The 13,455-nt window shown below is 39.2% G+C and overlaps 1 protein-coding gene across 1 annotated transcript; it reads left to right on the top strand.

The window, feature by feature from the left end:
- Window positions 1-2,930: 2,930 nt before the first annotated feature.
- Window positions 2,931-8,959, top strand: smg8 (SMG8 nonsense mediated mRNA decay factor). The gene is given in 4 exon segments (NM_001078823.1): window positions 2,931-4,522; window positions 5,647-5,792; window positions 6,907-7,788; window positions 8,521-8,959. Coding segments are annotated over 4 exon segments (2,748 nt in total). The 5' UTR covers window positions 2,931-3,000; the 3' UTR covers window positions 8,719-8,959.
- Window positions 8,960-13,455: the final 4,496 nt, after the last annotated feature.

Raw genomic sequence — 13,455 nt, 5'->3', positions numbered from 1 at the left:
CTTTCATTTATAATTTATTGGTCAAATGCTTCAAGGGGAGGTTTTTAGACTTTTTGGTTTCAAAATCTTTTTGAGGTACAACATTTGGTGAGGCCTCCACAGCATCTAGTAGCCCACTAGCATTGGCAAGACAATCGACTACAGAGTTAAGACAAGTGGGCAGGTTACCAACAGCAATCATTTTAAGCAGTTAGTTGCTACTTGACTGCTGTCGAAATGCAAATCAAAGCAAAGTGTGTGTTTAGGGATGAATAGTCCAATATTGTGTTTAAAGGGGGTATTCCTCTTTAAGTTAACTTTTGGTTACAGAATTACCTATTTCTAGCAACTTTGGTTTTCATTATTTATTTATTTTAGTATTTGCATGATTTGCCTTCATCTTCTACATCTTTTCCAGCTTTCAAATGAGGGTTACTAAACATGGCAGACAAACAACTATTGCTCTGTGACGCTAAAATTTCATTAATGTTAATATTTTATTCCTTATTAGGCAAAAATTATTTTCTTGGTTCACATGTCTTTTTAAAGAGAACAAAATACTGTCTTATATATTATGTTAACCATTGTTTTCAAGACCAGATATCAGGGAAATAAAAAATGAACTTACACAACACTGGAGCAGCTAGTCAGTAGCTAAAGCATCCAACTTTAGTACCACTTCTACCATGATGAAAGATTCTAATCAGATCTCCCTGAACAGGTGCCACTTTAACAGGTGTGGCAAATAAAAAGTGAGACATGGTAATGAGGGGCAGTTTTTGGCATAAATTTACTTCCTGATACGTGGCAGGGCAGGTACTGACCCTTCCTTGAATGATGTATTTCTATACCATTATTATTTATTTTTATAGTGCCAACATTTACAGTTAACATGCTCCTGTCCCACCTTTTTTTAAACATTATGTTGCCATCAAATTTAAAACAAGCATTTATTTAAAAAAAAAAAAAATCTTTTAACATCTAATATCTTGTCTAGTTTTTAAATAATTGGTAAATCATTCTATTCTCTTATATTATACACACTGTTGCAACATTTTTGGAAATGGGTTGTATGTTGTCAGTAAATTTGTAATACTAACCCCAGCCTTCAGGTGTTTCAATGGCTTGGTGGCAACTCTGGCTGTATTAAAACTTAACACCTAAGCATTGCTGTGTCTGATCACCAAAAAAAAAAAAGACAACTGACCATCAAGTTCAACTCTTCTGTGCATTCCCTAGCATCACTGAACCATATTAAAGGAAAAGAAAAAAAAAAACAATTTTGAATTTAACTATTACATATACAAGTGAGGAAATAAATGGGGTCATTTTTTTTCATTGTGTGCTTTGCATTGGGAATTAAGCATTTGTACTATCCCCTTTTTGTGCATTCCTTACTGCAGAGGTGGTAGTGCTCAGGAAAGTTTTGATTAATAGGAAAACTGATAAAACTGGGTTTCTTCAATTTGTCCTTCACAGTTCACATATACATTTGCCAATTAGTGTATAACTAAAATTCATGTTATTTTTGCATAGCTTTGCATTTGTGACATATGATAATTTAAAATACTGTATACATCCTTATTATAAGCTCCTGTGAGGTTCATTCATTTTTAGAATGAAAGATAATGATTTGTCCTAAGACTGAGTTTTGTACATTCACCCTGTAATGACTATAACATCATGGGATTAAATAGAAATAATAGTGGGAATAATGGAAAGGAGAGAGAAGCTGTGGCTCTTATTTCTCAGCTTCTGATACAAGCATACATTTGCAGATATGTTGCATCACTAGATAAGATTTTAAAACAGGCCCAATCAAATTATTGCCTGGCATCTATAGTACATGCATATGGGTTGTAATCATGGGGTCTCAAACAAATGTATTGGTATATGTATGGTCAGATTTAGCAAGAGACTGCTGGTTTTCCTAAACAAAACCCCCAAGTACCATATGGAAAATTTTGCTTGTAACTGATGTGTCAGCAATAAATAAAGTTTTCAGACACATGCCTGTCTAACATTTAATTGTGAAACGAAGGGAATAACTATGAAGTTGGTGTTCTGAAATGTATAGGAATCCATGTTACATATAGCAATACATGTATCTTTGCAAAGGGGAAGAAGCACACCAGTGTGTCGGCAATGCCTTTAAATAATTTATTTGCAGAAATGAACAAACAGCACAAGCTTTCGGGGGTGACCCCTTCTTCAGGTCAAGCACCTTTTGAGAACGTTTAAGTGGTGTGCTGAAGATTTTTCTTTATGTTAATTGAACACATAGCAATACATACATACATACATTCATACATACATACATATAGCAAGCCATGTTACATACAGAAAGAAAACTAAAGACCCAATTAGGGGTTTATGTGGGGTAACTAGCTGGCCTGGAAAACTATGATATTAACATAAACAGCAGAAATTAATAAAACTCTTTGGGTTAAAACAGCGGTTCTCAACCTGTGGGTCGGGACCCCTTTGGGGGTTGAATGACCCTATCACAGGGGTTGCCAAAGACCATTGGAAAACACATACAGTATTTCTGATGGTTTTAGGAATAATTTTATGGTTGGGGGTCACCACAACATGAGGAACTGTATTAAAGGGTCGCGGCATTAGGAAGGTTGAGAACCACTGGGTTAAAAGGAGAACATTTATCCTATATGCCTACCTACAGGAATAACAGCTAGAACTTGGAGTATGCAGAAACTCCAAGCTCTAAATACACCACAATCTTGTGAGTTGGTCATTAGTCCTTTAGATACCTCTGTGCCTACTCTACACGTTTGTGACCTGCAGATCCAGTCCAGAATCTGTCAAGAGGAAGCTTTCCCGAACAGCCACTTATTTATGTGTCACTAGAGGGCGCTACGGACAGGTACCTAGTACGCTCAGCGAAAACGTTCCGCTCGGGAGTTGTTTCCGAACGGACGGTTTCGACTTTGCACCATCAATGTGCAGTGGAGAATTTGGTCCCCCAAACAGTACTAAGGTTTACCCAAGCAATACAAAAAGATGGTGGTGTGTGGGGGTCCCACAGTGTTACGGGACCTTCTAGGGGCGGACACGGAGCCAACCTGGAAGGATGAGGAGGTTTGCGTTGTGGGACTTTTCGGTAAGACGGCGCTGGCCCAGGGCAGCTGGCACAAATGCTCTCTCATAAACTCTCTGTGCGACCGGCACATTTTCCCGCTGTTTCACCGCGCCCCTGAGAGGCCCTCCGAGCGTAGTCTCTTCCAGACCTATTACGAGCAGGAGTCCCGGGTGCTGTACGTCCTTCTGGCAGGGCTGAGTGATACGGGCTCGCTGCTGAAGGCTTGTGAGGAGCTGAGCCGCGGAGTGTCCCATGCAGAGGCTCACGAGTGGTGGAAGGATGAGGAGAAGTTGTACTGCATGCACCTGCTCTATCTATTCTCAGTGTGCCATATCCTGGTTCTGGTGCACCCTACCTGCTGCTTTGATATCACCTATGAGAAACTGTTCAGGGCTTTGGATAGTCTCAGGCAAAAGATGTTGCCATCACTGAAGCCAAGCTTAAAGGATTGTGCTGTGGGTCTGGACTGGAAACTCAATGCCAGACCTTGTCCTCCCAGGCTGCTCTTTATCTTTCAGCTCAACGGAGCTCTTAAAGTAGAGCCAAAGAGTCAAGGCCCACAAACCAACGAGAAACCCAAGAAGCACTCTCCAAAGAGAAGACTGCAGCACGCTTTGGAAGACCAGATCTACCGCATCTTTAGAAAAAGCAGAGTCCTGACTAACCAATCAATCAATTGTCTATTCACTGTGCCTGCTAATCAGGCCTTTGTGTATATTGTGGCCGATGAAGATGAAGATCCTGTAAACATGCTACTGGAGGGTTTGAGGCACAATTGCACTTTGAAAGACACAGAGTCTTTGGTACCTATATCTGGTCCTAGACGTTATCAAATGATGAGACACACGCGCCAACTGTCTTTCACGGTTGAAAATAACACAAGTCTATCTGGTCAGTTGGTTGACTGCACCCTAAGAGAGTTCCTGTTCCAGCATGTGGAGCTGGTTCTCACAAAAAAGGGATTTGATGACAGTGTAGGAAGAAATCCACAGCCATCTCACTTTGAGCTCCCAACATACCAAAAGTGGGTTAGTGTGGCTTTAAAACTGTATGAAATTATCATTGAAAATAAAGATGATGACCCCCCTGCTTTTCCTGGTGGATTCCCCCCAAAGCTTCTTGCTAACATGAAGGTCTTAGAAGGTTATCTGGATGCGGACACCAAGTTCTCAGAAAACAGATGCCAAAAAGCTCTACCTATGGCACATAGCGCTTATCAGTCTAATTTGCCCCATAATTACACCACAACTGTCCATAAAAACCAGCTTGCCCAGGCCCTACGAGTATATAGCCAGCATGCCCGGGGACCTGCTTTTCATAAATATGCCATGGTTCTTAATGAAGATTGTTATAAGTTCTGGAGCAGTGGGCATCAGCTTTGTGAAGAAAGGAGCTTGACAGATCAACACTGTGTACACAAATTTCATTTGCTGCCTAAATCTGGTAAAGTCAGCTGTCATAGTGTGCTTTATTTAAAATGTATATGCAATAGCCTAAGTGTTATATGTATATCCCTCACCCTGTTTCAGTTTTTATTTTATTGGCAAAATTCATAGCTTTGACCTTTTATGACATAAAACAATTTTTGCTACTAAATGTAAACTAAAGTCTAGCTAGTTCCATATGTGTACTTGCTTGAGAGAAGCAAAGCCATATTGAGCAAGAAGGGAAAATTATCAGCTGCTGTTTATGAGAAGCCAAACTTTCTGCTTATGCCTGTGACTTAATGGGCACCTTAATTTGCTCTGCACATAAGGCAAGTACTGTTGTGTTACATATTTGTTTTAATGCAAGTGTTTGTTGACAATTATTCATTCAAATGAAATTTCCCAGTATTAAGCTTTGCTTTCCCATTTAAAAGTGTAATACCAAGCTGGCAGCAATTAAAATAATAACTATGGACTCAAAAAACAGGTTATTTAATTCTTCTGCTAAACTACCAGACGTTGACTGATTAAGCCATACATTTGGTAGGAACAATTAGGCTGAATGTTATTTGTGCTTGCATGCAGTGGTAGCATCATAGTTGTGGCCTTAGCAGTTTAGTTTTAGCCCCACGTGTGACATTTTAAGGAATTTTTAATTTCTGTTCTTTGATACATATACTTTGTTTTATGACTTTTGATTCCCTGCCACTATATTTTGTTCAGAAGCATGTCTCCTAAGTGCTATAGGCACTGAATATGCATCAGTTATTATGGATTTATCTGTGTGATTTTTACATAAGGAAATTTTAAAATTGCTTTAAACTGCTTATTTTTTTTTTTTTTTTTTAAGAGCTCAGGTGTGATACATAAATATATAATTCTACAAATTTTAGGAGTTTACCAGAATTAAATACACTGAAGATAAAGATTTGGATATAGATGAAGTCATTTTTCCTATGCATAATATACTTTTTACTATATAACAATAGTGACTAGATTAGACTAGATTTTCTATTAGAGAGCATCTAGCAGTTTGCTATGCTTCTGTGCTGTTATATAATATAGTTGTATGTTTCTTCATATTTCAGATTTTTAAAAAAAGAACCAATATTAAATAAAAATACTTTTTCTCAATTTTAGGGGAAAAAATTGAACCAGAGAGAAATCCACCAATCCTCTTCCACAACAGTCGGGCGCGTTCCACAGGCAGCTGTAATTGTGGAAAAAAACAGGCACCACGAGAAGATCCATTTGACATAAAAAGTGCAAACTATGATTTTTATCAGGTACTGTATAATTTGTGATTTAAATCCTTTATATTTAGGAAAAATTAGTATGTATAATCTATGCAAATAAGGGACACTTTTCAGGATTGTAATGATGGAGTTAATATAAATGCGGCCCAGCAACATGCATTTGCTTGATGTGTGCTTGGTTTATGATATGTTTTTTTACAATATGTTATATATTGTGGGTTTTTTTTCTTAGCACATTACATTTCGAAATAACTGTTTTGCAATATTATAGTATTGATCTGAAATACATTATATTCACGGTCATGCAGACATATAGCCATTCATTTCCCAGGGTGCCACAGCCATGTGACTTGTGCTCTTATAAACTTCAGTCACACTTTACTGCTGAGCTGCAAGTTGGAGTGATATCACCCCCCTCCCAGCAGCCAATCAGCAGAACAGTGGGAAGGTAGCAAGATAGCAGCTCCCAGTAGATATCAGAATAGCACTCAATAGTAAGAAATCCATGGTAGGCAGTATCTCACATGAAACATTGTTTTGTGCACCAAATGAATCATAAATGTATCCAATATTCAAAAACAGCATTACATACTAATTATCTTACACTACTAAGTCACATCAGTATTCTGTTTCATTATTCGTTGTCCTCAGTAAGAGATATTTTTTTAAATTTGCAAAGAGCACCTTGCCTGAGGAGTGTTTTGCCTATTGCCCGGCTTTCTTTGACAATAAATGCTGAGTTTTTTAATTTAAATTTTTTTTTACATGAATTCAGTGTGCAAATTTGGTGGATTTTGGCCCATTTGAGTAGGGGGGGTTTGGGGTCCAAAATCTGCTGTCTGTGTAATGACTAGCTGATTCCTGTCACTGTGCCCATGGGGGATGGGGTCAGTCAGCACTGTTAGTCTCAAAGTCATGTAACTTTAAAGCACTGGAGAATAAAATTGAACATTTTTTAAAACTATTTTTAAATTTGATAAAATTTGAATATGCAAGTGGACAAATTCATGTGCTGTATCTCTGCGTCTAATTATATGTCACTCAGAAATCATGATACTGTTTTTCATTTAATCTACAAATGTATAAATGTACTGTGGTTATTCCACACTTTAAACTTTAAACAGAGTGTTTATGCATTCAACAGATACTGGAAGAAAAATGTTGTGGAAAGTTGGATCACATCACCTTCCCCATATTCCAGCCCAGCACACCTGACCCAGCTCCTGCAAAAAATGAGGCTTCACCTGCTGCACATGATGGTGAAGTTGAAGGAGAAAAGATGAAGGATAAGGAGCCACAAACTCAGGGAGAAAGTACTAGCCTAAGTTTAGCTCTAAGCCTGGGCCAATCCACTGACAGTTTGGGCACATTCCCAGAGGGCCCAAAGGCAGGAGGGGACAATACAGAAGCTTCGGGCCATGGGACAGATGAGAAGGTTGAAAAAAGGCCAAGTTTAGTAGATCGTCAAGCCTCAACTGTAGAATATCTGCCTGGCATGGTACATTTAAATTCACCAAAAGGACTTTTACCTAAATTCTCTAGTTGGGCTTTGGTAAAACTTGGTCCTGCTAAATCCTACAATTTCCACACTGGATTAGACCATCTTGGCTTTATTCCAGGAACAAGTTACTTGATGCCTTGGGACATTGTTATTCGCACTAAGCCAGAAGATGAAAGTGACCTTGACACAAACTCTTGGCCAGCTCCCAACAAGTCCATCCCTGGAAAAAGAAATTCTGTAGTAATGGGGCGGGGACGTAGAAGAGATGACATTGCAAGGGCATTTGTAGGTTTTGAGTATGAGGATTCTAGGGGACGGAGATTTATGTGCTCAGGACCGGACAAAATAATGAAGGCAATCGGTAATGGACCCAAAGAATCTGCAATCAAAGCACTCAACACTGACATGCCATTGTATATGCTATCACCATCACAGGGCAGAGGGCTTAAACCTCATTATGCTCAGCTTATGAGACTGTTTGTTGTCGTCCCAGATGCTCCTGTACAAATTATATTGGCTCCTCAGGTAAGCTTTATTTAATTATTACAGAGACTTACTGAGTTGTTGAATCAGTGACCTAGGGGGCACTAGTGGAAGAGCACTAATGGGCAAAATGAGCCCATTGCATATTTTGCATATTTTCATTACAAACAATGACAAAAGACAGAGAAAGAAAAGGATGAAGAAGACCTTGAGGCACCACATAGCAAATACAAAGATAATGCATGTTATACAGTCAGATAATTTGTAAGTCAAGCCAGGTACCCCATATGGCAGTAAAGAATAGTGCAGTGGTATAGGTAATTGCCAAAATGCAAGGTACGAATTCTATTTTAGAAGTGTTGACAGCATTTTCTTAGTGACACCATCAGCTGTTTTTTTTTTTACTTTTTACTGTTAAAAATATACAATATTATAAATATAATCATTTATATAGATTGATTTTTTTTATTGTAGTGACCGTTCTCTTCTAGGGCAATTTTACACTTAGCACTGCATATAAAACATTTAACATTTCGCAGTGGGGCTTAAATGCAGGAAAAATGCCCTTTTTCACATTCTCCTGAAAGTAAGCCTGATCATTAACTAACTAAAATGTTGTACATGTGGAGATCATCATTCCTCTGGATTAAAAGGTATTTTCAGTCACTATGTCTAATAGTGCCCTTGCCATCTATTTTTTTTATTGACTCTGAAATATGCTTGGGCATTGTTACATATTAACTTACCAATGACAATATTGAATTTATGTTTTAGGTGCAGCCGGGACCTCCTCCATGCCCTGTCTTTGTCCCTGAAAAACAGGAAATCACCCTTCCTTCTGATGGACTGTGGGTTCTTAGGTTTCCTTTTTCTTATGCCTCAGAACGTGGGCCCTGTTACTCTCCCAAGGAAAATCAGCAGCTTCCAAGCTACAAAGTCATGAAAGGAATACTGCGAACTGTCACTCAGTAAAGTGTACTCCATACAGTCCCATATTTAATTGGGATTACTTTTGTGATTATTCATGGTCAGACAGAAGCTCTCTGTTTCACAGCCAACAATATTGTATTGCATTTGCATGCATCACTCTCCTTTTTTTCTGTAAAACAAAAAAAACCCAAAACATTTTTGATCTACAATTATGTGCAAATCTAAACTTTATTGTAGTATGGTCTAACCCAAGCTCTATCAATAAAAGTACTTGTGTTTCTTACTACTCTACTCTTTGTCTGTAATATCAAGAACTGTGTTAAGAGTAACAATAACACACAAAAAAGGGTTTAATTAAAGTAATTAAACCCTATTCAGCCCTATTTCAATTGAAACAGCTACCCACATAGTTACACAGCAACTTTATTGAAATTACTTTGATACATTTTTATTTTTTGATCTTACTGTTCCTTTAACTTAAACCCTGAGCTAATGTATAATTTGTGCAAATTATCCCATCACTTCTTCTAGACTGACCCCTATGGTGAAAGCACAGATAGCACTCTGCCACTTATATATGTATGTATGCCTTGGCCCCTATTGTGCACCAGCAGGCACATATCTTAGTTGATATGTCAAAGTAGACTGGACAGATTGGACTGCAAGGAAAAAACAGAAAGAAAATGTTCCAATATGTTTTCTTGCACTTACAAACCTTGTGTTAAATTCTATGAGTGAAGACACATGGAGCTACTAGTAGCAGCTACTTGTCGTGGCTACTAAAATAGACAATGCTGATCATTTACTAATAATTGTCTGAACATGTGTTTTAACAGAGGCAATTCTCAGTATTGTGTATGGCAGGGTATTTTCTGGGGTTTAGTAGCCATGAAATAGTAGCTGCTACTAGTAGCTTCATGTGTCTTCACCCTAAGGGCTCTGGTACACGGGGAGATTAGTCGCCCGCGGCAAAACTCCCTGCTCGCGGGCGACTAATCTCCCCGAGTTGCCTTCCCCCTGCCATCCCACCGGCGAACATGTAAGTCGCCAGCGGGATGGCAGACGCGGCGGGGCGATTTCGGGAAATCGCCGAAAAAGCCTCGCGAGTCTTTTTCGGCGATTTGCGCGAAATCGCGCTGCCGCGTCTGCCATCCCGCCGGCGACTTACATGTTCGTCGGTGGGATGGCAGGGGGAAGGCAACTCGGGGAGATTAGTTGCCCGCGAGCAGGGAGTTTTGCCGCGGGCGACTAATCTCCCCGTGTACCAGAGCCCTAAGAGGCACTAAACACATACATTCAAAAACATTCTCTCATTTAAAGGAAAACAATCATTATGTAAATTAACCTCTTATCTCAAATTAACTTGTCCTACACAATCTAATATTAATCCATTTAATTGATCACAAAGTACCAATATATCTTCTCTATCATCTACTATTCCCACAGCATGATCAGACCTTAGCTTGGGGGGGGGGGGTAGCAGAACAGGGTCAAAGAATAAATCCCATTACTGCAAAAAAAGAGTGTAGTCCTTTATGACGGGATAAGACTTTGCAACTTTGTTGCCTCTTTCGTAAGTTAATTTCAGTATGTAGATTTGTTTGTGTATTTGAATTGGAAAAAGTGACTGACCTGAAGAAGTCTCTTGTAATGAACTGTACTTTAAATTATTGTGTTTTTTGCTAACTGTATAGACTGCATACTACAGGTTCAAATTTATAAATGAATCATGCATGTTCCTTGCACTTAAAATATCTATTGATCATGTAACATCAGCCATTTTTGTAATAGCTGTCTCAAGATGTAAGAATGAAAATAAATATACTGGCTATAAAGGTAACCTCAACCTGAACTGTCTTTCCATGATTTTATGACGACAAATAGGGCAAACAATATTAAAGAATATCATGTGCAATGACAAAGGTAAAAATGAAACAGGTTTATAAGGAATTATAAGAAAATAGGTTTGGGGGTAGGAATTATTGCAGCTAATATAAGGCCTGCAGATGGGTAAAAAATAAACGTAAAGAGTGTGTTAAGGTGGCCATACATGGGCAGATTTATGCTGCCGATTTGGTCCTCATTCTGTAAAGTTGGATCATATAAAGTTTGGATGGTGGGTTTTGTTCATCTATCAGCCCCATTATATTTTAACCATTCAACAAGGATGCAATCTGTCCTACAAAATCTCCAGTGTAGTTAATCTCTTATACTCTTACCATGGACTGTTTTTTTCCATACCAGCTGTGGATTTCTCCATCTCAGATCAGTTTCACTGACTAATGCCCTCCTTACCCAGTCAATGAGTTTCGCTAGACAGCCTTGTCTAGGAAGTCACCATAAACTGAGGAGTTGGAGTTGAAGGATTTATGTACGGCTGCCAGAGCTGTGGAAATCCACAATTCAGCAGCGCACTCAAGGTAGTATAAAAGCCGCAACTTTTATGCTATCTGGAATGCGCTGCCGAATTGTGGATTTCTGACGATTGTGTCTCCCCCTGGCTACGGACTCGGGGCAGGAGAACCTGGGTCAGCAGGACTGTTTGGTAAGCAGATTATTTGTTCTGTGAGAGCAAAGGATCCGACCCAGTGAGATGCAGGGTTCATTATGCAGGGTATATTGTACACTGATTCCTAAATTAAGTGTTGTGAATTAATTGATTTATCATGGATGTCAGGGCTGTGGAGTTAACATTAATATCAATTTTTATTAGTAAACCTTTGAAAAATGTGTTCTTTTTCCATCTATATTATTAGGTTTAGGTGAACTAAACCCTAGCCCATCCTCAGCCCCCTCCACTGCCCTCCCTCCCCACAGCATCTGTTCCATACAGAAGATTCCCTGTGTGCCGACCTGCCATAAATCTGAAGTTGTGTAGCAGAGTTCAATGACATCATCTTTCCCTATCTTCAAATCCCCTTTTGTTAGACTGCCGACACAGATCTTGCAGGTGCATGCTCGGTTGAAAGTCCTGAATCGACTTTGACTGTGCAAGCTTCTGCAAGATCCATACTGGAGAACTGATAGGAAAAGTCAGAAGACAGAAGAAGATTGTGCATTGGAACTCCTCCACACTGAGCTGCGGATTTATGGGAGGTCGGCACACACAGAAACATTTGAACAGAATAGATGTTGCAGGGAGTCAGTGTGGAGGGGAGGGCTGAGGATGGGCTAGGGTTCAGTTCTCCTTTAAATCCATAAATCTAAGCCTATTCAAAATCTAAAAATCCAGGATAGGCTATTAATACTGTACAAAATCCATGTTTTTTCTATTGGTTGTCCTGTATGGCAACAATACTGTTCAGTGTGAGATTAAGGTTAGGTAAGGTTGCTGTTGCCCTAGACACCAGTCTTCCAACAGTCCCCATCCAATGACATTATGGATATGTAATGAGTGCTCAAGCAGATACTTTTCAGCCTTTATTGTCTAATAAATTATTAATATGCAGAAGAGTTTCTATCAGTTTTGGCTTATCACCTGCCAACAAAAACAGTGGTGCACTTATTAGCAGTGCTTTATGGCTGGTACACTTCTATGTAGTATGGTTATTATCGTATATACCTCATGTTTGCAAACATTCCATGTGAAAAATTTCAATAAGATTCCCCAATAGAATTGTTTAGTCTCCAATAATGATTAACTATATCTTAGCAGGGATCAAAAACAAGGTACTGTTTTAATAATACAGAGTAAAAGGGAATCATTATTAAAAATTTTAATTATTTGATTGAAATGGAGTCTATGGGAGATGGCCTCTCCATAATGCAGAGCTTTCTGGATAACAGGTTTCCAGATACTGGATCCTATACCTGTATTTTAAAGGCAAAATGTTAAATAGGCTCTAAATCTAAAAAAAGAAATAGTTGTAAAGTCAGAGCTTCTTCTCAGGAAAAATGGCCAAACTTCCATGTGGGTTAGCACCCCCATACCCATCCCTTTAATGGTGGTCTTATGCCTTTAATAAAATGGGTGTTGGTTAACGGGCAGTCTTATCCTTTACAAGCCGCAAGCGGGGGAGGATTAAGCCTGTAGAACCAAGCTGTGGTCCTGGCAATCTCTCTCTATAAAAGCTGAAGGCATGGGAGTGACTAAGCCCTCTGACTCAAACCAGCCCCCAGGTCAAGAATGGCAACAGTGCACGGGAGTGCCAGCCTCTGAAAAAAATGACCAGAGGTCAATAGATAGGACTACCATACAGGGTTTACCTTGACGTGGTATGGTAGCTTACCAATCTTATGATCATAATTTTGTAAGTAAAAACCCCTGTTTTTGTAAACACATGCGCTAGCATAGATAATTTACTTATGAAACAGGGGACCAGGGAATGTGCATTGATCAATCCCCAATTTGGCTAGATCAGTCGCACTTCCATTGTATATGTATACTCTATTTAGCCTTGGAGTGCTCCCCCAACCTCTTTCTGTGTATCTATGTATTTTAGCAGAAATTGATTAAGGTGTGCTACACAATGGACAAACCGGCTAGTTGTAGCCCCAGGTGCAAGCTGAACCCTCAGCCAGGGAAATTTTTTTTTTTTATCCTGGATATGTATTTTAGCTGAGTTATTCTGCAGGAAGAATGGTCAAACTTCCATGTGGGTTAGCACCTCCACACCCGGCCCTTTAATGGTGGTCTTATGCCTTTAATAAAATGGGTGTTGGTTAACAGACAGTCTTACCCTTTACAAGTCGCTAGCGGGGGAGGATTAAGCCTGTAGAACCAAGCAGTGGTCCTGGCAATCTCTCTATAAAAGCTGAAGGAATGGGAGGGACTAAGCC

This window comes from Xenopus tropicalis, chromosome 2 (genome assembly GCF_000004195.4).
Source record: "Xenopus tropicalis strain Nigerian chromosome 2, UCB_Xtro_10.0, whole genome shotgun sequence".
NCBI classification, from domain to species: domain Eukaryota; kingdom Metazoa; phylum Chordata; class Amphibia; order Anura; family Pipidae; genus Xenopus; species Xenopus tropicalis.
This window is presented reverse-complemented; position numbering and strand designations above follow the sequence as displayed.